A 22,606-nucleotide genomic window follows, 5' to 3' on the forward strand; every position below is an offset into this window, starting at 1 on the left:
TGCATGCTTTCTGACATTAAATTATAACAAAACTGAAATTTAATTTAGATTCTAACAGATAAAATTTGTTCTTCCTTTTTGCCACACATCTAAAATGCCCATAAGTGTATATTCATATGATTTCTAAAAATGTGTTTTATTCTCCCTAAAGAATAAAAATAATCACTTTAATGCTGAAATGTTAGGTAACACTGCTTTTTTTTTTTTTCTATTATCTGTTACATGTGTGTATATACTCTTTGTTTCTGTGTCCACAATTCTCAAAGCCTTGGTCTGTCTTATTTTTCTCCTCAGTGAGTTCCAAGTTGTCTGTAATTTGGAAAGAGACAAACCAAACATGCTTTTTTTGTTGTTTTTGTAGAGACGGGGGTCTCCCTATGTTGCCCAGCCTGGTCTCAAACTCCTGGGCTCAAGGGGTCCTCCTGTCTCGACCTCCCAAAGTGCTGGGATTAACAGGCATGAGCCACTGTCCCCAGCTGAAAAGTGACTGTTTATTGATAATTGAGGAAGCCATCGCTCCCAGAAAGCAGTAAAATTTTATCGAATGCAAGTCAAAGCGAGAGTCACTTCCTGGCAGAAATCTCCATTTTCTAGCAGCTCAGCTAGCTCACTTACCGCGTTAGTTTTCCTTTGAATTCCAAATTGTAAAAAAGTAAATTCAACCAGAGGGAAAAAATTAAATACTCCCTAAGAGCTCTGAAGACAGACATTTTTTGTGTAGAAATTTTCCCCAGAATATAAATAATCTGGCTACCACTTTGTTTTTCTTAATCTAATTCAACCTCCCAAAGTATGATAGTAGATTTTATCCGAATTTACTTCAGAAGTTTACCTGGGAATCCAGGGTCTTCTACTACTTCAGAAGGGCTTCTTAACTGAATCCATGTTTCTGCCACAAGAAGAAAGTCAGTCCAATAAATGTACATCATTTTCCTGATTTAACGAGAAAAATTTTAAGCCTAAGTTTTTCTTGTATTTCAGAGATATTGAAATGTTTCCTCCTTATCTGAAAGTGAGACTTCTCAAAGATTTATGGATATTTAAACCCATAAAATACCTCAAAATATTTGTAAGTTAGCCTTAATAATAATTCTTTTCCTCCTAGTTCTATCACCTCACCTTCTCTTGAACCCCCAAGTAGAGGCCAAAAAACTCTTGAATAAGTTAGATTAAACTGATTTATATTAATCCAAAGTAGATATTTTTTTCTTTTGGGGAGCAGGGAAGAAATGAGTCTAATTAAGGAGAGGAAGAGTGGAGAAGGGTGAAGATAACAGAATAGCCAAATGGATTCTCAGGAACATTATGAATATTTAAAAGGCTGAACATTCAATCTGAGAAAGCTGACTAAAGAAAATACTGAACAAATTTTCTTCTTTTTTTTTGAAACCGAGTCTCTCTTTGTCACTCAGGCTGGAGTGCAGTGACACCATCTTGGCTCACTGCAACCTCTGCCTTCTGGGTTTAAGTCATTCTCCTGCCTCAGCCTCTCAAATAGCTGGGATTACAGGAATGCACCACAAGGTCCAACTAGTTTTTGTATTTTTAGTAGAGATGGAGTTTCACCATGTTGGCCAGGCTGGAGGCTTTCGAACTCCTGGCTTCAAGTGATCCACCCGCCTGGGCCTCCCAAAATACTGGGATTACAGGCGTGAACCACAGTGTCTGGCCAAAAAATACTTTTTAAATGCTCAAAAAGTTATAAAATACTTTTTTTTTTCTTTTTTTTTGAGATAGAGTCTCACTCAATTGCCCAGGCTGGAGTGCAATGGCACGATCTTGATTCTGCAACCTCCGCCTCCGAGGTTCAAGTGATTCTCCTGCCTCAGCCTCCTGAGTAGCTGGGATTACAGGTCTGCACCACTACACCCAGCTAATTTTTCTTTTTTCCTGAGATGAGTTTTGCTCTTGTTGCCCAGGCAGGAGTGCAATGGCATGATCTCAGGTCACCACAACCTCTGCCTCCCAGGTTCAAGCGATTCTCCTGCCTCAGCCTCCTGAGTAGCTGGGATTACAGGCATATGCCACCATGCCTGGCTAATTTTTTTTTTTGTATTTTTAGTAGAGACCGCTTGAGGTCAAGAGTTTAAGACCAGCTCGAGCAACATGTGCCCAGCACATGTTGGTCAGGCTGGTCTTGAACTCCTGACCCCAGGTGATCCACCCACATCGGCCTCCCAAAGTGCTGGGATTACAGGCATGAGCCACTATGCCTGGCCTAATTTTTTTTGTTTTTTTGTTTGTTTGTTTTGTTTTGTTTTGTTTTTGAGACAGAGTCTCGCTCTATCACCCAGGCTGGAGTGTAGTGGAGCCATCTGGGCTCACTGCAAGCTCCGCCTTCCAGGTTCACGCCATTCTCCTGCCTCAGCCTCCCGAGTAGCTGGGACTACAGGCGCCCACCACCATGCCCGGCTAATTGTTTGTATTTTTAGTAGAGACAGGGTTTCACCATGTTAGTCAGTATGGTCTCGATCTCCTGACCTAGTGATCCACCTGCCTCGGCCTCCCAAAGTGCTGTGATTACAGACGTGAGCCACCATGCCCGGCCCCTAATTTTGTATTTTTAGGAGAGATGAGGTTTCACCATGTTGGCCAGGCTGCTTGATCCCAACCTACCTTGGCCTCCCAAAGTGCTGGAATTAGAGGCGTGAGCCACTGTGCCCGGCCAAGTAATATTATTTTAAATGAGGTGGCTAGCTGGGCATGGTGGCTCACTCCTGTAATCCAAGCACTTTGGGAGGCTGAGGTGGGAGGACTGCTTGAGGTCAAGAGTTTAAGACCAGCCCGGGCAACATAGTGAGACCCTGTGTCTATTTTTTAAAAATGAATAGTGAACATAGATAGCCAGCACCCAAATCAAGAAACAGATCATTACCAGCACCCCAGAATCCCCCTCATAACTTTTCCCAGTTGCTATTTTCTCCCTTGAAGGTAAGCACAATCTTGACTTGTAATACCATAGATTGGTTTTGCTTTTGAGGTTTATACAAATGAAATTATGAAATACGTATGTTTTGTGACCATGAATTAGCTATTTTACTTTTTGAAGATTTGACTGTCCTAGTTTGGGGCAACTATAAATAGAACTGCTATGAACACGTGTTTTGGTATAACATAAGAATGCATTTCTTTTTTCTTTTTTCTTTTTCTTTTTATTTTTTTTTGAGACGGAGTTTTGCTCTTATTGCCCAGGCTGGAGTGCCATGGCGCGATCTCAGCTCACCGCAACCTCTGCCTCTCGGGTTCCAGTGATTCTCCTGCCTCAGCCTCCCGAGTAGCTGGGATTACAGGCATGCACAACCACGCCCGGCTAATTTTGTATTTTTAGTAGAGACAGGGTTTCTCCGTGTTGATCAGGCTGGTCTCGAACTCCTGACCCTAGGCGATCCACTCGCCTCGGCCTCCCAAAGTGTTGGGATTACAGGCATGAGCCACGGCACCCGGCCTCTCTTTTAGTTATTTTTTAATGAACAATTATTTTTTAAGATAGCCTGTTGTGCTAGCAAATACGAGACCTTACTTTTCTTTCTACGTTTTGTGTACCCATTAACGATCCCCTCTTTACCCCCACCCCAAAGAATGCATTTCAATCAGGTATATATACCTAGGAGAGGGATTGCAAGGTCATGGGTTTTGGATTATGTTCAGCTTTAGTATATATTGCCACCAGCTTTCCAAAGTATGTTGTACCAATTTATACCCCAACCAGCCATACTGCAGGTCTTTGGAACTGTCAAGTCATATATTTAGGAGCATATGATTGTGCTGAGCACAGGTCTGGATAAATAAAAGCCACTGTTAATTCCTGTGACCTTGCTTTAATTTTATAGAAACTGAGCTGCATTGGTTGGTTTCAGGGGATCTATGTACATCCTAAAATATGTATAATATTGCATGTATGTATTTGTGCTTAAGTACATTTGGGGGACAGAAGAACTGTGGTTTATACCAGCTTCTCAAAGATCAGATTTGAAAAAACTGGTGGCAGTATATACTAAGATAAACATAATGCAATACTTCACACACACCACCCCCCAACAAAAAAAAAATAGAAAAGCTTAAGAATGACTGCTTTATGGGAGTCCAACAATCAAGAAGCTATTATTACTCAGGAATACTTTGCTTGTTATTAGCAAATACTGTTCCAGGTTGGTGGTGGTATGTTGGCACAGACACACAGTCTAAATAGCCAGGTTTCCTGTGGTTAACAGAGAAGGATTAGCACTCTTGACTACTTAATTTTCCTTTTATTTCTAGTAGGTTAAAATCTTTTATTAAAATAGCTTCTGGTGTGTGGGGGGATAGCTTCATAATGCTTTTCATAATTACATATTTTCAATAACTATATATTTTTAGAATAGTTTCATTGTGATTATAATTCACATACCATACAGTAAATCCATTTAAAGTAAATAGTGGTCAGGCACAGTGGCTCACGCTTGTAATCCCAGCACTTTGGAGACCGAGGCAGGTGAATTGTCTAAGGTCAGGAGTTCAAGACCAGCCTGGCCAAGAGGGTGAAACCCCATCTCTACCAAAAATTAAAAAATTAGTTGGGCGTGGTGGTGGGCGCCTGTAATCCCGGCTACTCGGGAGGCTGAGGCAGGAGAATCACTTAAAGGCAGAGGCAGAGGTTGCCATGAGCCGAGATCGCGCCCCTGCACTCCAGCCAACTCAGCCTCCTGAAGTGCTGGGATTACAGGCTTAAGGCACTATGCCTGACCATTTATTTTTATTAACAAGTAATATTCCAATGTATGGATATACCATAGTTTATCCATCAGCTGATGGACCTGGTAACTATTTTAAATTATGTCTATATAGAATATAATGTGTCCATAGCAAAATCTGTATTTTCCCTCCTAAACCTTCTACTTAAGGCCTCCCCATCTCAGTAAACGATGTTATCATTCACCTAGTTGCTCAGACCAAAAACTTTGAAATCATCCTTGAGTCTGCAAATACTGTTGGTGGTACCTTTAAAATAGATCCCACATCTAGCCATTTTCAACCATCCCCATAGCTACTACACCCTAGTCCAAGTCACTGTCATCTCTTACCTGAACTGTTGTAAAATCCTAATTGGTTTCCTGCTACTACTTCCACTCTTGGTCCCCATGGAGCAGCAGAAGGATCAGTTTAATAACTAAATCATTTTGTGTCACTCCCCTGTTCATCACCATCTGATGGGTGCACATTACACAAAAAATAAAATCCAACTTCTTACCATGACCTAAGAAGCCAAGAACAATCTCATTCCTGCCTGCATCTCTTCTCTTATTCTGACTCTTAGCTACATTGACCTTCTTGCTGTTTCTCAAATACACCAAAAATATGTTTTTGCTTTAGGAACTTTGAATTTGCTGTTCCCTCTGCCTGAAATAGTTTCCCTCCAGATAACTGTTTGGCTCACTCCCCACCTAGATTTCTGCTCAGATACCTCAGGTCTTCCCCAATCACCCGATCTATGGCCCAGCGTGGTGGCTGACACCTGTAATCCCAGCACTTTGGGAGGCGGACGGATCACTTAAGGACGGATCACCTGGCCAACATGGTGAAACCCGTCTCTACTAAAAATACAAAAAAAAAAATTTATATATATATATATATACCTCTTCCCACCCAGTCACAAATAGAGTAATCTGGGCCCCAGATATTGTGCTAGTTTTTGTGAAACCTCGGTCATATTTTATTGGCTTTACTCCGAAAGTTCCACCCTTCCTAATGCTCAGTAATTTAGCTATATCAGGGATAAATGGACTGGACATGGTGGCTCATGCCTGTAATCCCAGACCTTTGGGAGGCCCAGATGGGTGAATCACCTGAGGTCAGGAGTTCAAGACCAACCTGGCCAACATGGTGAAATCCCGTCTCTACTAAAAAGACAAAAATTAGCCAGGCATGGTGGTGTGCACCTGCAATCCCAGCTACTCGGGAGGCTGAGGCAGGAGAATCGCTTGAACCTGGGAGGGGGAGGTTGCAGTGAGCTGAGATCACATCATTGCACTCCAGCCTGGACAACAAGAAAAGGATAAACGCATCATTTAAATCAATCATTCCTTTAGCAACCATAGTTTTTTTTTTTTTTTTTTTTTTTTTTTTTTTTTTTTTTTTTTTAGACTGAGTCTCGCTCTGTCCCCTAGGCTGGAGTGCAAAGGCGCGATCTCGGCTCACTGCAAGCTCCGCCTCCCAGGTTTACGCCATTCTCCTGCCTCAGCCTCCCGAGTAGCTGGGACTACAGGCGCCTGCTGCCTCGCCTGGCTAGTTTTTCGTATTTTTTAGTAGAGACGGGGTTTCACCGTGTTAGCCAGGATGGTCTCGATCTCCTGACCTCGTGATCCTCCCGTCTCGGCCTCCCAAAGTGCTGGGATTACAGGCTTGAGCCACCGCGCCCGGCAGCAATCATAGTTTTTACACATTATTCTTAAGCAGAGCTTGGAGTTAGAAATACCTTGATCAGAAAGTATTTCCCAAAAGAAATATTAATCTTTTAGATATTTCAACTAATCTCTTAAACACATTCGTAATGTATTTTCACCATAATTGCCTAAACCTGCATTCAACCAATAGTATCCATTTTCTTTCTCCACATCACCTAGCATAAATATAACCTGCCTTCTTTTATCACCTTATTAACTTTTTTTTTTTTTTTTTTTTTGAAGCAGGGTCTTGCTCTGTTACCTAGGCTGGAGTGCAGTGGTGTGATCATGGGTGATCATGGCTCACTGCAGCCTTGACCTCTCAGGCTCAAGCCATCCTCCCACCTCAGCTTCCCAAGTAGTTAGGTAGTTAGGACCACAGAAATGTGTCACCACACCTGGCTAATTTTCTTTCTTTCTTTCTTTCTTTCTTTTTTTTTTTTTAGAGATGGGGTCTTGCCATGTTGCCCAGGCTAGTTTCAAACTCCTGGACTCAACCAACCCACCTGTCTTGGCCTCCCAAACTGCTGGGCTTATAGGCATGAGGAGCCATTATGCCTAGATTTTTTTTTTTTTTTTTTTTTTTTTTGAGACAGAGTCTCACCTTGTCACCAAGCAGGCTACACAGTACAGTGGTGTGATCACAACTCCACCTCCCGGCTCAAGCAATCCTCCCACCTCAGCCTCCCAAGTAGCTGGGCCACAGGCCTGCACCACCATACCTGGCTAATTATTTTATTTTTTATTGTAGAGATGGGGTCTTGTGTCGCTTAGGCTGGTCTCAAACTTCTGGGCTCACATGATTCTCCTGCCTTGGACTCCCAAAGTGCTAGGATTATAGGCATGAGCCACCCACCCAGCCACTCCCTTCTTATATCCAAATGAGCTAGTTCTGTCAATATTTTCTTTTTTTTTTTTTTTTTTTTTTTTTTGATATGGAGTTTCACTCTTTTTGCCCAGGCTGGAGTGCAGTGGCGCGCGATCTCGGCTCACTGCAACCTCTGCCTCATGGGTTCCCGCCATTCTCCTGCCTCAGCCTCCCAAGTAGCTGGGACTACAGGCGCCTGCCACCATGCCCGGCTAATTTTTTGTATTTTTAGTAGAGACAGGGTTTCACCATGTTAGCCAGGATGGTCTCGATCTCCTGACCTCGTGATCCGCCCGCCTCGGCCTCCCAAAGCTGTCTGTCTTTCTTAATATCCCCCATCCTTCTGTACTCTTCCATTCCCACTGCTGCTGCTCCTTGCCAATAAGCCAAAACTAGAGTCATTAGTCCTTGGAAAATGAGTAGGGGTTGGTGATTCTAGGCAAATATATAAAGATCATTTTCTACAATTCTTTATACCTCCTTTTATTATCCACTCCCCTGAAGGAGGTGAAATTTAAACAGAGGGATGTTTTGTTTTGTATTGTTTTGGTTTCACTTAAGTCTTTTATTGAAATATACGTACAGAAAAGTTCACATAAATGTGTAGCTCAATTTTCATACACTGAACACACCCATATAACCAGCATCAGGATGAAGAAACAACTTTACCAGCACCTCAGAAACCCTCCTCGGGCTCCCTTCCAATCACTACCTTCAAGGGTAACTGCTCTCCGGATTCTAACAATATTGACTAATTTTATTTTAACAGAGTTTTTGCAGACAAATGGAAAAGGCTTAAATTGGGAAACATTTGAGGAAAAGTGCTTCTTAGAAGCTTGAAAGAAAAAGGAAAAGAAACTGGGAAGGAGAGGTCTAGGCAATCTAAAAAGAAGTAAAAGGAAGAGAAGAAGGGAGGAAAAAAAGGAAAAGAGGAAGGGAGAGGGAATGAGGAGGGGAGGGAGAGAAAGTAGAAATCTGAAGAGAGGCAGCAGCGGCTCACTCCTGTACTCCCAACACTTTGGGAAGCCAAAGCAGAAAGATTGCTTGAACTCAGGAGTTTGAGACCAGTCAGGGCAACATAGTGAAACCCTGTCTCTATTAAAAATAAAAATAATCAGCCAGACGGGGTGGCACACGTCTGTAGTCCCAGCTGCTTGGGAGGCTGAGGCGAGAGGACCGCTTGAGCCCGGGAGTTCAAGGCTCCAGTGAGCCATGATCACACCACTGCACTCCAGCCTGGGTGACACAGTGGGACTCTGTCTCTAAAACAAACAGCAACAACAAAAATATGAAGAGAGATAATCATACTACCTAATTGGCTGCCAGAGAAACCTAACCATGACACTCTTGTTAAGTTAGCCTTCTCCACCTCACTCCCCACTCAACTCCCACATTGTCCCTCTAATCCCTCCCCATTTAACACGATTTTAAGGTGGAAAGCCCTCTGCTCCAACTCTCCCTCTTTAGGTGGCACATTAAATTTCATTAGTGATATATTTTGGGGGGTTAATAGTTGCCCTTCTTTAGCTGAATAATTTTTTTTTCTTTTGAGACAGAGTCTGCTCTGTCGCCCAGGCTGGAGTGCAGTGTTGCAATCTCGGCTCACTGCAACCTCTGCCTCCCGGGTTCAAGTGATTCTCCTGCCTCAGCCTCCCAAGTAGCTGGGATTACAGGCATGCACCACCATGCCCAGCTCATTTTTGTTATTTTCAGTAGAAATGGGGTTTCGCCACTTTGGCCAGGCTGATCTCAAACTCCTGACCTCAGGTGATCCACCAGCCTCGGCCTCCCAAAGTGCTGGGATTACAGGCTTGAGCCACCGTGCCCAGCCACTGTTTAAATACAATAACAAGGAATAAACTGCTGCTATAACAGTGGCGGACACATGATAGATGTTAAGTAGACTCTACTCTTTCTATGATTTTCTCTAGGGCCTTCCCTGGGCCAGTATTTCAGTGTAGCTATTAATTAAAGCTGATCTGATTACTTACTCTAAATGTAAAATGGCAGCTGAGAATGTTGGTCTGGTATCTTTTGGGTATCTACTAGAATTTTAGTCAGGAACTTTAATACAATGGAAAGTAGGTAGGGGTGAGATATTTATGAGAAGAGAGGCTTTTCTGTTCTCAGGAGAAAAACCATAAAAGACTTTGAAATGGACAAAAACATTCTCGAGCACTGTCTAGAGGAGTCTTTGAAATAATCTAATCTATGCCTTTCATTGTCTTTGAACTATATTACTGTGTAAATAGACAAAACTTTTGGCAGTGCAAGGAATTCTTATGCAGAGAGACACAAATGAGTTTTGTCAAGTCAGATACAATTTATTTTCACCCTGTGAAAGAGTTTATTCCAAACATTACATTTTATGTCCTGTGGATATTGACCAATTGTACATCTATTAGCAAATTCATTTCAACATTCCTAATCGAATAAGTACGTAAGTCTTCTGATTCTTTTTTGAGACCAGTTTCACATCTTACTAGTTTCCTTTTTTTTGTTTTTTTTTTTGGGGGGGGTGGGGGGCGGGGTTTGCTTTATGAGATGCAATCTGGCTCTGTCCCCCAGGCTGGAGTGCAATGGCATGATCTCTGCTCACCGCAACCTCTGCCTCCCGGGTTCAAGCAATTCTCCTGCCTCAGCCTCCTGTAGCTGGGATTACAGGTGCCCTCCATCATGCCCAATTAATTTTTGAATTTTTATTAGAGATGGGGTTCTGCCACATTGGCCAGGCTGGTCTCGAACTCCTGACCTCAGGTTATCTGCCCTCCTCAGCCTCCCAAAGTGCTAGGATTACAAGCATGAGCCACCGTGCCTGGCCCTCTTAGTTCCCTTATTTTTATGAGTTATGATTTTATCTTTTTGAAATTTACCTTTAACCCTGCACTATTCTGATTACTTGGCTACTTTCCTTAAGCTACATGTAATGACAGCCCTGACTGCAAAGGAGACAAGGACAGGACAGGGCTTGATTGTGTTCCTGATATTTTCAGTTTGGCCCATCATAGGGTGCTAATGGTATGTGTTTTAAACCCAGCCATTGGCTGGGCACGGTGGCTCATGCCTGTAATCCCAGCACTTTGGGAGGCAGAGGAGGATGAATCACTCAAGCCCAGAAGTTCAAGACCAGTCTGGGCGACATGGTGAAACCCTGTCTCTACAAAAAAACACAAAAATTGACCAGGCATGGTGGCACGCACCTGTGGTCCCATCTACTCGGGAGGCTGATGTGGGAGGATCACCTGAGCCCAAGAGGTGGAGGTTGTGGTGAGCTGAGATCAGGCCACTGCACTCCATCCTGGGCAACAGAACAAGACTCTGTCTCAAAAGAAAAAAAAAATTAAACCCAGCCATTTCTATAGTCTCACAATTTTTTTTTTTTAAGACAGAGCCTCACTCTGTTGCCCAGGCTGGAGTGCAGTGGCACGATCTCGGCTCACTGTAACCTCTGCCTCCCAGCACTTTTAATCCCAGCTACTCGGGAGGCTGAGGCATGAGAATCCCTTAAACCAGGAAGGCGGAAGTTGCAGTGAGCCGAGATGGTACTACTGCATTGCAGCCTGAGCAACAGAGTGAAACTGAGACTCTGTCTCCAAAAAAAAAAAAAGAGAGAGAGAGAGAGAGAGAAATTAGAGGCTCCCTTTGTCTTCATAAAACCCCAAAACTCTAGCATGACTGTCAAGGCTTCTTAGGACCCCAGCAACGTGAAAAACTGTCTTGCCACTTCACACAGTTTTCCGGATCCGCCTTCTTTCCCAACTTTCCTCCGGGAGCTTTTCAAAAATATGTATTTCCAGGCCCCAGTGTAGAGATGCTGACTCAATTGGAGTGACATAGGGCCAAGAGATTCTGTATTTTTATAAAGTTCCCTGGGAGCTTCTAATCAAACAAGTTTGAGAACCAGGGATCCACATGGAGGTTTCTTATGGTTTTGTGTCTCTTCACATGTGGCTCCTTCTGCCTGAAAAAGGTTTCTTCACCTTTTCTTTTTAATCTGAATTATTCCTGTACTTCCTTCAAACGTCACATCCTCCAGGAAGCTGCCTTTGATACACTTTTTCCAGTGTAAACTGTCTTTATCTCCTCACTCATCTGTGAACAATGTGAAGAGACCGTCCTTTATCTTTACATCCACAGTGCCCAGAACAGTACCTAGCACATAGTAAATGCTCAGAAAGTTTGTTGGATGAAAGGAGCCTCTTGCTGCACTAGCAGAACCTCATTCCCTCTAGGGGAACTCTTGCTACAATTTCCCTCTTCTTTTCCTACTGTCCTCTGTCAGGGGTCAGTCACCCTCTGTCTGACCTTTTATAAGATGAGGTGGTCCTCTAAATTGTTTTCCCTTCCTCTCTCCCCTTGCCAGTCTCCAACCTTCCCATTCATCCTCACAATCCCAACTTAGTTTCTATCCCATCTGAAATGTTCCGTAACCACCTTACCCAGAAATGATCCTTTAAACACTGAACATACAAATCATTTGATAAGCGTCGTATAGTTGTTTCTACATAGTATGTGTTGGAGATATACAGCTCATGCCCAAATATGGGTCATGGTCACCTTATCCTAACCTCCTCCCAATTATTACGCTCTAAGACTTCAACATTTGTGGCTTCCCACTTACTTGATTACATCAAGTGACTTTTTTTTTCTTTTTTTCGAGACGGAGTTTTGCTGTTGTTACCCAGGCTGGAGTGTAGTGGCACGATCTCGGCTCACTGCAACCTCTGCCTCCCGGGTTCAAGCGATTTTCCTGCCTCAGCCTCCCGAGTAGCTGGGATTACAGGCATCCACCATGCCCAGCTAATTTTGTATTTTTAGTAGAGACGGGGTTTCACCATGTTGGCCAAGCTGTTTTGAACCCCTGACTTCAGGTGATCCACCTGCCTCGGCCTCCCAAAGTGCTGGGATTACAGGCGTGAGCCACCACACCAGGCCATCAAGTGACTTTTTTTTTTTTTTGAGACGAGAGTTTCACTCTTGTTGCCCAGGCTTGAGTGCAATGGCGTGAATCTGCCTCCCAGGTTCAAGCGATTCTCCTGCTTCAGCCTCCCGAGTGGGGATTACAGGCATGCACCAACATGCCTGGCTAATTTTTTTTGTATTTCTAGTAGAGACGGGGGTTTCTCCATGTGGCCAGGCTGGTCTCGAACTCCTGACCTCGGGTGATCCGCCCGCCTCCACCTCCCAAAGTGCTGGGATTACAGGCATGAGCCACTGCACCTGGCCTTTCAAGTGACTTTTATAACCATGCCATATCTGCCATCAATTACAGTTATTATAGGATAAAGCTTATCATAACCTGTAATTTCTCCACCTCCCAAGATATAAACTAACATTTTAGTCTCATTGCAACCTCCTACTCTTCAGCCTCTCTCATTCATTCTCACCAAATCTGAGCTTCATCTGTCTCATGTTCTGCATGAGACAGTTCTTCAACACCTTCCTGTTCTCCTAGTTCATCTGTCTCATTCCATCTTTTGTAAAGAGCCTAGATGCTGTGGTCAGCTATTTCAATATACGGGCAAACCAATCTCTAGACTTCCTTATTGCCCTCCTCCCACTGTTCCCTCTCTACTAGTCCTTTGACCTAAGCTGTTTTTTCCATTCCAAGGCAGCCAGGAGTTACTGACCAAAGTCACAAAGCCATGCTGATTGGGAGTACTATAAATTTGAATCTACTATTTAATCTTAGCTCTTTCTTGCTATTTGGAATCATTGCCATTTTCTATAGAACTATTTCCAACCTCCATTTTTTCCTAGATCCTCTATCTCACCCCCATCCTTTTTATTTTCAAAAGATTGACCATACTCAGAAAAACAAGTCCATTCAATGTGACTTTCCTAAATGTTTAGCCACTCGAAATCTCTATAGATTTGATCTCCCACTCTTCCTTTATAGTTGCCAAAGTCAACCTGTGTCTCTCCCTCTTGACCAACTAACTTTCTCTGAGACTTTAATTCTTTCAGTATTGCTTCTTTATTCATTTGTTTATATTTATTCAGAGACAGGGTCTCGCTCTGTTTACTGGGCTAAAGTGCAGTGGCCCCATCTTGGCTCACTGCAACCTCTGCCTCCCAGGTTCAAGTGATTCTTCTGCCTCAGCCTCCCTAGTAGCTGGGATTACAGGCGCCCAACACCACATCTGGCTAATTTTTGTATTTTTAGTAGAGACACCATGTTGGCCAGGCTGGTCTTGAACTCCTGGCCTCAAATGATCCACCTGCCTCAGCCTCCCAAAGTGCTGGGATTATAGGAATGAGCCACTGCACCCAGCCATTATTGCCTCTGAAAGTAAATAATTACATTTCTAGTTTTTCTGTCTCAATTAGCTCATTCCCCTTTTCTTTTCTTTTTATTTATTTATTTATTTATGAGACGGAGTCTCACTCTGTCTCCCAGGCTAGAGTGCAATGGTGTGATCTCAGCTCACTGCGACCTCCGCCTCCTGGGTTCAAATGATTCTCCTGCCTCAGCCTCCTAAGTAGCTGGGATTACAGGTGTGTGCCACCACCCCGGGTAATTTTTGTATTTTTAGTAGAGATGGGATTTCTTCATGTTGGTCAGGCTGGTCTCGAACTCCTGATCTCATGATATGCCCACCTCAGCCTCCCAAAGTGCTGGGGTTACAGGCATGAGCCACCGCATCCGGCCTCATTTGCCTTTTCTAAAAACATGCTTGAGACTTGCCTATTCCCCAAAAGAAAATCTGCTGCTACAGCTCTGCCCTTTCCTTGCTTTACTGTTAAATATTGCTACCACCGTTCAATATTGCTACCACCTCCTCACTCCTTAACGTCTTGCGATTGACCTCTGTCACCTCCATCTTTAATTTCTGTATCACATTTAACACTGACAACCTGCCCTCCCTTTCTTCATTTGCTTTCCATGGCTCTTTTCTAATTCTCTCCCTACCACTCTGATCGTTTGTCTCTATGTCTTTTGCTAACTTTTCCCCACATTTCTGTCTTGGGATTTTTTTCTTTTTTTAAGAAACAGGGGGCTGGGCGCAGTGGCTCACGCCTGTAATCCCAGCACTTTGGGAGGCTGAGGCGGGCGGATCACAAGGTCAGGAGATCGAGACCATCCTGGCTAACTCGGTGAAACCCCGTCTCTACTAAAAATACAAAAAATTAGCAGGCCGTGGTGGCGGGCCCCTGTAGTCCCAGCTACTCGGGAGGCTGAGGCAGGAGAATGGTGGGAACCCAGGAGGCAGAGCTTGCAGTGAGCAGAGATCGGGCCACTGCACTCCAGCCTGGGCTACAGAGCGAGACTCCCTCTCAAAAAAAAAAAAAAAAGAAAGAAACAGGGGTTCACTCTGTTGCCTAGGCTAGAGTGCAATGGCATGATCATAGCTCACTGTAACCTCAAACTCTTGGCTTCAGGCGATCCTCTCACCTTGACCTTCCAAAGTGTTGGGATTACAGGTGTAAGCCACCGCACCTGACTGGAACCTCTTTTTTTCCTACGTTCTCCTTTGTGAGGCCATCAACTTCCACAACTTTACTTACATTTATGTGAAAAAGTCCAAAATTTGTACATCTTTAGCCTCTACTTTTCTCCCAAACTCCCACACCTACATTTCCTAGAACCCTAAAATTTCAGATATGGAGCTCTTAGAGATCATTTATCCTAAGTCTTCACTGCCTGGATGTCTCCACCAAATGGTTCATTCGCTTTTAATAAAGTCCATGTTTACAGGCCAGGTACGGTGGCTCACGCCTGTAATCCCAGCACTTTGGGAGGCCGAGGCAGGCGGGTCACCTGAGGTCAGGAGTTTGAGACCAGCCTGGCCAACATGGCAAAACTCTGTCTCTACTAAAAATACAAAAATTAGCTGGGCATGGTGGCACGCACCTGTAGTCAGGAGGCTGAGGCAGGATAATCACTTTAACCCGGGAGGTGGAGATTGTAGGGAACCGATTTCGGGCCACTGCACTACAGCCTGGGCGACAGAGCAAGATTCCGTCTCAAAAAAAAAAAAAAAAAAGTCCATGTTTTCAAAACTGAATGCCTCATTTTCTCTCTGCTTTTCAGTTCCATTCCCAAATTGACTCCTCTTCTTGAATTTATTGTTTCTATAAATAATCACCTTGAGGCACACAGTCTTCTCATTCTCTATTCAGTCAGCTGCTAGTCTAGTGGATCCCATTGTCACAGACTCTCTTGATTAGGTTCAGTATTTTCTATTCTTAACTACCAAGTTTCTAGGTTAAATCCTAATTATCTCCCACCTAACGTTTGCAGAGGACTCGGCTAGAGTGCTCATCTCTAGTAGTTTTCTGCTTAGAATTCTGAGTCTTTTTATTCATTACCACCAAATTAATATCTCCATAAATAGCAATTCTTATCTGCCACTCTTTTTTTTTTTGAGACGGAGTCTCACTCTGTCGCCCAGACTGGAGTGCAATGGTGCCATCTCGGTTCACTGCAACCTCCGCGTCCCACGAAAAATCGATTCTCCCGCCTCAGGCTCATGAGTAGCTGGGACTACAGGTGCACACCACCACACCTGGCTAATTTTTGTATTTTTAGTAGAGACGGGGTTTCTCCACGTTGACCAGGATGGTCTCCATCTCCTGACCTCGTGATCCACCCTCCTCGGCCTCCCAAAGTGCTGGGATTACAGGTGTGAGCCACCGCGCCCAGCCTTGTTTTGTATTTTTAGTAGAGACAGGGTTTCACCATGTTGGCCAGGCTGGTTTCGAACTCCTGACCTCAAGTGATTCGCCCGCCTAGGCCTCCCACACTACTGGGATTACAGGTGTGAGTCACCGCGCCCAGCCAGGCCTGTAAGCTTTCTAAGGGCAGAGACTGTCTTACTATATATGTACCCGCCCCCTCCAACTAACACAGTACCATCCACATACAGACAGACGCCCAAGAAATGTTAAACTGTGATTCTGGACAGGTTAACTAGTATTAACCGTGTTTACTAAATGTTTATCACATATTTACACTGTCCTCCTTGTTTCAAGAAGCTTAGTCCCCAAGGGATCACCCTGATGGAATATAAAAACTTCACATAAGAGTTAAAATACAGAACGTAAGCCATTAGTGTTTTCCAAGAAAAGTCGGGTTGAGACTCAGTCTCTCTTCCACAGGCCAAGTGACATATCGTAATACCATTGGTACCGTTTTATTTTATTTTTATTTTTCGCTACAAGGTCTCATTCAGTCGCCCAGGCTGGAGTGCAATGGCGTGATTTCGGCTCACCGCAACCTCCGCCTGCAGGGTTCAAGTGATTCTCCTGCCTCAGCCTCCCAAGTAATTGGGATTACAAACGCCCACCACCACGCCCAGCTAATTTTTGTATTTTTAGTGGGGGGGGGGGGGGGTTCGCCATGTTGGCTAGGCTGGTCTCGAACTCCTGACCTCAGGTGATCCGCCCACCTCGGCCTCCCAAAGTGCTAGGATTACAGGCGTGAGGCAACGCGCCCGGCCTGTCGGTACTATTTTAAAATCGAATCTAATCTCCAAATCATTTTCTGGAGCTCGATCATTTTCTGCTAACACTGCGCAAAGTTTAATCCTCTCCACCTGATATGAATAAAGGGTTCCATCCTTTCGCTCTCCAGTTTGACGCCCCACTAAACCTCTCGGGCGCGGGGCGCTGGAGTGAAGGAAGCCGGAGCCCACCAAAGGGGCAAAAATACAACAGCCAGCAGCCCCGCCCCCGATATCCCCCACAGGCTTCCAATTGGTCCTTGTGTCTCACTCTCTTTCCAGGTTGGTGTTCCAGCTTGCCGGTCGCCTCTATAGAGCCCACCTTTAGACGGCGACTATTGGTAGATCGTTACGTCATTGCCCCATCTACCTCACTCCCACTGGCTCTCATAGGAAGGGGCGGTCGTAACGTCATGGGCAAGGGCCGCCATTTTGACTGAGCAACACTAGTGACAGGAGCCGAAGCAGCAGCGCAGGTTATCCCCGTTTCCCCTCCCCCTTCCCTTCTCCGGTTGCCTTCCCGGGCCCCCTACACTCCACAGTCCCGGTCCCGCCATGTCCCAGAAACAAGAAGAAGAGAACCCTGCGGAGGAGACCGGCGAGGAGAAGCAGGTGAAGTGGAGGGGGTGCGGGCGGGCGAGCTGGGGAGACCGTGATGGGGCTGGAGACGGTCTCCCACCAGTGCGGATTGGTCGCCATGGTCTCAGGCTCCGCAGGGGTTGGCCACTTTTTGCGTCACGCAGGGTGAGTTTCAACACGACCTGCTGCTTTGGCGCTGGTTTGTTGGGTCCTTTGTCACTCAGTACTAGACTCTTCCTGATTGGCCAATAGGCCTACTGCTCAACCCTTGGACGCTGTGCTATAATTGGCCGAGCATGGACGCGGGGCGGGTGTTTGGAAAGAAGGTGAATGGAAGGGGTCTAGCCGGTGGTCCTGGGTGTGATGTGTGTTATGGGTTAGTAGAGGTAAATGACCCAGCATTCGGGCTGGGGCCCGCAGCCTCAATCCGCAAAGATAGGGGTCGAGGTAAAGACGTTTAAAAAGGACGAGTATTGGGGGAGGGGAGAAGTGTAATTATTATTATAGCTAGTTTAAGGCAGCAACTTTCTCAAGAGATCTATTTTAGTAGCTAAGGATGGTCTATTGGACCCACAAGATCGAAGAGGACTAGAGTTCCAGACAGAATCATGGTGATTAAACTTGGAAAAGACACCGACAGGGTCGTGAGAAAGACGCTACTCTCTTCCCCTAGACTTCCAAGGCAGGGACTTAGTGCACCCGCGATTCCGTGATGGAAACTCGCCAAATAAACCCCTTATTGGGGTTTGTATTTGACTTCTAAAATTTAGCACTGGGTTCAGGCACTCATTAAATTCACTTGGTGTTGTATCTATGCGTGATTTTCAAGAGAAAGGAATATAATCCCACTAAAAAGATCCATACGTTGACTTCAGATCTTTTCAGAAAGTCACTAAAGGGCAGCAGGGACCACAAGAAACAAAAAGAGATTGACTACAGTAGTGAGAGCCCCTGCACCACCAGGGTAGGTATTGATTTTTTTAAATGAAAGCTGGTGGGTAAATACTAGTGAGCCTACTGTATCTTTCTTTTCCTGAGGTTAAAAACAGTGTCATTTTCCTCTCTGTTTATCAGCTTGCTACCATAATATTTGTGGAAATGTTGAAGCAAGGCTGTGCCATTACTCAGGTGGAGATCTTTGAAGAAGGCCACAAAGCTAGCCTCCTCCACAGGGAGACCTAACAGGTGGCTTAGACCCTGAATAAGGAAGGAACTGCTTTGTTGTGTAGAGATTTTTAAAAAGAAAGAAAAGAAAAAAATGAATAAGGAGGGAACATTTAGCAAACTGTTTCTTGTTGTTGTAGATACAGGGTTTCAACATATTGCGCAGGTGGGTCGCAAACTCATGAGCTCAAGCGATGCACCCGCCTCAGCCTCCCAAAGTGCTGGGATTACAGGCATGAGTCACTGTGCCCAGCTCCAAACTATTTTTTTTTTTAATTTCTCATGTGACATGTAGGATAGCCTAGGGAACCCTCCTACTCATCCTGTATCACCAGAAGCCTGCTAGCTCTTTTTTCTCTTTGTCTTTCTTAGCATTTGTGCTGAGTGATATGGCCCATTCTGTGATTAAAGTATTGTGTTTAGTATCACCTTTAGCCCAATACACATAGGTCCCTGGGTGGTTCCTTGGGTGGAGTGTGAGAAGCAGCTTGTCTTTTTCTTCTCACAGTAGTCATCTTGAGCTGTAGGGACTTTAACAAAGATCCGGCTTTAACAGCAGAATGGAGATAGCATATTTACAAGTGGGTGGATCTCCAGGAGAAGTTGATAGTATAGTTGTTATCAGATGTGAGAAGCAGTTGTTTCTCAGTCTTTAATTTTATTTGGCTCATTTGTTTTCTCCAGGACACGCAGGAGAAAGAAGGTATTCTCCCTGAGAGAGCTGAAGAGGCAAAGCTAAAGGCCAAATATCCAAGCCTAGGACAAAAGCCTGGAGGCTCCGACTTCCTCATGAAGAGACTCCAGAAAGGGGTATGGGGCATAATCTCTTACCCTCTTTCTTTGGAGCCAAAGGGGGTTCTTGGAATGAAGTCTGTGGAGGTTCTACTGGATCCTTTCTGGAGGTTTTGTTGTTGAACAGAAGTAGAGAGGAATTTGAAATTTGAAAAGAGCAAGTCAAATTAATGTAAATCCCTAATGTGGTATCAGTTCCCTCCTGATTTCCTGTGTAGGAAATGAAGGCCTAAATTGGAGCATTTGGGTGTGTGGGGGAATGAGGGAAAGATGTTAGAAACTGAAATGCAGACTGCCCCCAGGCATTTGCCTGTTTGAATGTTGGAGGTTTTAGGATTGTGTACTTTTTAAGCATTAGAGATAAATTTTGGGATGCATCATTTCAGAAGAAGATCAAACCATCTCTCCTACAGAAATAAATCCTTAACTTGAAGTGAATCAGTTTCTTCATTCCCTCAAAGTGAGCACCAGCCATTAATTATACTCCTGCAGCAAACGTATTTTTCCTGTTCAGAGTGGTCCTCCTCACCAAGAGAGAGTCTACTTTCATAGCCATGTAGCTCCTGATCAGATTTTTAGTTCCCAAAGGTACCTAAAGCTGAGGGATTATCTTTTTAAAAAAAAAAAAAAAAAATTTGGGTGCAGTGGCTCACACCTGTAATCCCAGCACTTTGGGAGGCCGAGGCAGACAGATCACGAGGTCAGGAGATCTAAACCATGGTGAAACCCCATCTCTACTAATAATACAAAACATTAGTCGGGTGTGGTGGCGGGCGCCTGTAGTCCCAGCTGCTTTGGAGGCTGAGGCAGGAGAATGGCATGAACTGGAGAAGCGGAGCTTGCAATGAGGTGAGATCACGCCACCGCACTCCAGCCTGGGACTCCATCTTTTGAGAGCGAGACGCCGTCTCAAAAAAAAAAAAAAAAAAAAAAAAAAAAATTATTTCCTTTACTCTCCTCTGCAATGCCTGTAAGATTATAAATCATCAAATTGAAGTGTGCTTCTCTGTGTAGATAAAATAGAGGGTGAAACATCCCTGTGGAGGATCCCAATTATTGAGTCTCAGTCACAGATGATAATGTGATGCTGATTTGCATTTACCTTGCTGGAGGCAAGGCAGGCGTGGGCAGGCTGTCACAGTCATGGAACATGTGTGGGAGCTGTGAGAGTCAGAAGGAAAATACATTATCCTCATGAACAGGCCCAGTTTCTATTCCGGGTCTGGGAGAATAATCATCTTGAGGTTGTTGGCTTGTGGTTGATCTCCTGGTGGCTAGGATAGCCCCATATTTATCCTTCTCTATATCTTACTCATTTCTGTTTCTCCAGTTCCAGGTTATTGCCCTGTACCCAGTAAGGTCCTCAGTTACCCTTTATGAATAAGTGATCTTGGTTGAACCATCCTATACTGAGTGGGGTACAAAGGATGGTAGGGGCTTTCCCTTGACTCCAAAACTATTTACTCTAGCTGGGAAACTGCTTACGTACCTGAAACAGTCAGAACACACTGGGGAGAAGACATAAGTACATGTAATTAATGTTAAACTGTGTATGCATGAGGTTAATCAAGGAAGATTCTCGAAAGATCCGAGTGTGCATGAAGGTTTATAATGAATGTGAGATGTGAGTCTCCTTGTTTTTGAGGAAGGCCAGAGTGCCTCACTCACCTAAACCTCCCTCTTATCTCTTAGCAAAAGTACTTTGACTCAGGAGACTACAACATGGCCAAAGCCAAGATGAAGAATAAGCAGCTGCCAAGTGCAGGACCAGACAAGAACCTGGTGACTGGTGACCACATCCCCACCCCACAGGATCTGCCCCAGAGAAAGTCCTCGCTCGTCACCAGCAAGCTTGCGGGGTAACCTGAGCCCCCCTCTCCTCCCCTTCCTCAACCACTGGACTTTTATATATTATAGGCAGGGATGAAATGGGCACCTAGTCAGATCTCAGCTTGCTAGCCAGAAATGACTGTGATTTTGCTGGTGGCTGCTGAGAAGGTAATGTAGGTTGAAAAGGGGCTCTAAGTTGATTTCTTTGGTTAGATTGAGACTTCCACACACTCCCTGTAGTCCAGGTAGGGCCCAGAAATAGGAAAGGCTAGGATTGGATAATGCTGCAAATGTTTTTTTGTGTGTGAGAAACTGGAGAGATGTGATTTCTCCTTTTGGGAGAGAATGTCCCAAAATTGATTAGACTGAGCCTTGGGAATAATTTGGCAGGTTTAACATCCCAAGGCTAACCTAACATAGTTGGGAAAGGTAGATTGAATGAGACATGTTTTCTGTGCTTCTAAGTGTTCTGTCCCTTAGGCTGCTATTGCTTCATGTTTCCATTGTGGCAGGTTTAGAGAATCCTTAAAAAGAAAAATTGACTTGCTTGCCTAAAACTACAGTGCCCCCTTAGCCTCCATTACTTAGTATCTCTTACAGTTTGCTCTGGCTCTCAAATAATATAAAGATTGATGAACATTATTCACAGAAAATGGGCACCTTCTCTCTCTTTTCCAGCATGTTGCTTTTGAAAGTATCATGGGATAGTGGGAAGAGCACTGGTTTAGGAGTCAAGATACCTGGGTTCTCGCTCTACTCAGTCCCAGCAGAGCTGATGTATAACCTTGGTTAAGTCATTTATCCTCTCTGGATTTCTATTTCCTCACCTGTAAAATAGAGTTAAATGTATGTAAGATTGATTCTGATTCTGAAGTCACAACTGCCAACAGAAAAACTCTGTACTGTTAATTGTAAAACTAAAGGTGAGGAAGGCTTGTGGGTGGTGAGTCTCTGCTCTGTAATATTGGGAAAGTACTACAGAGGGGAACCATTTGAGGGATACATGAGGAGAGAGTAAATTGAGGTTTGGGGATTATAAATTCAGGCAAGAGAACTTTACAGATATCACAGTCTTGAGGGTCAAAAAAAAAAAAAAAAAAGCTAGCCATGGAAGCTTCTTGCCTCTGACCCAGCCCACTCTCCCAGCCTACCTCTGGGCCTTAGCTGCTAAAAAGCTTCTCTGGCAGCAGAGCTGCAGGCCTGAGGAAACATGCTCAGTCATGCACATATGTTGACCCATGTTTCAGATGCAATCTGATGCCAGATATATTGTTAGGGAAAAAGGAAGAAGGGTAAACTGAGCTAGCCCCTGGGGCTGAGTACTCCTGCAGGGCTGGAGGAGCAGGTTCTTAGAAGATGATTCACCTTGGAGGAAGCTAGGGAAAGTGGTTAGGGAGGGAGAGGAGGAAGACTGAGAAATCGCTGCATTCCCAGAACTCAGCAACCCAGCTCTTGTGTGATGAGGAGAGGTAGCCTTGCTCATTTGTGAATAGGTGGAGGAAAGGGGT

General features: G+C 44.5%; 1 protein-coding gene across 2 annotated transcripts in view; it reads left to right on the forward strand.

The window, feature by feature from the left end:
• Positions 1–17,139: 17,139 nt before the first annotated feature.
• ENSA (endosulfine alpha) overlaps positions 17,140–22,606 on the forward strand; it is a 31,857-nt gene continuing 26,390 nt past the window's right edge. For both annotated transcript variants that reach the window (XM_030935425.1, XM_010387252.2), the window contains exons 1-3: positions 17,140–17,345; positions 19,161–19,286; positions 20,961–21,127. In XM_030935425.1, coding sequence (XP_030791285.1) covers positions 17,289–17,345; positions 19,161–19,286; positions 20,961–21,127 — 350 coding nt within the window. In that variant the 5' untranslated portion in view covers positions 17,140–17,288. The remainder of the gene's footprint in view (positions 17,346–19,160; positions 19,287–20,960; positions 21,128–22,606) is intronic.

The sequence above is a fragment of the Rhinopithecus roxellana genome, chromosome 8, assembly GCF_007565055.1.
Source record: "Rhinopithecus roxellana isolate Shanxi Qingling chromosome 8, ASM756505v1, whole genome shotgun sequence".
In the NCBI taxonomy this organism is placed as follows: Eukaryota; Metazoa; Chordata; class Mammalia; order Primates; family Cercopithecidae; genus Rhinopithecus; species Rhinopithecus roxellana.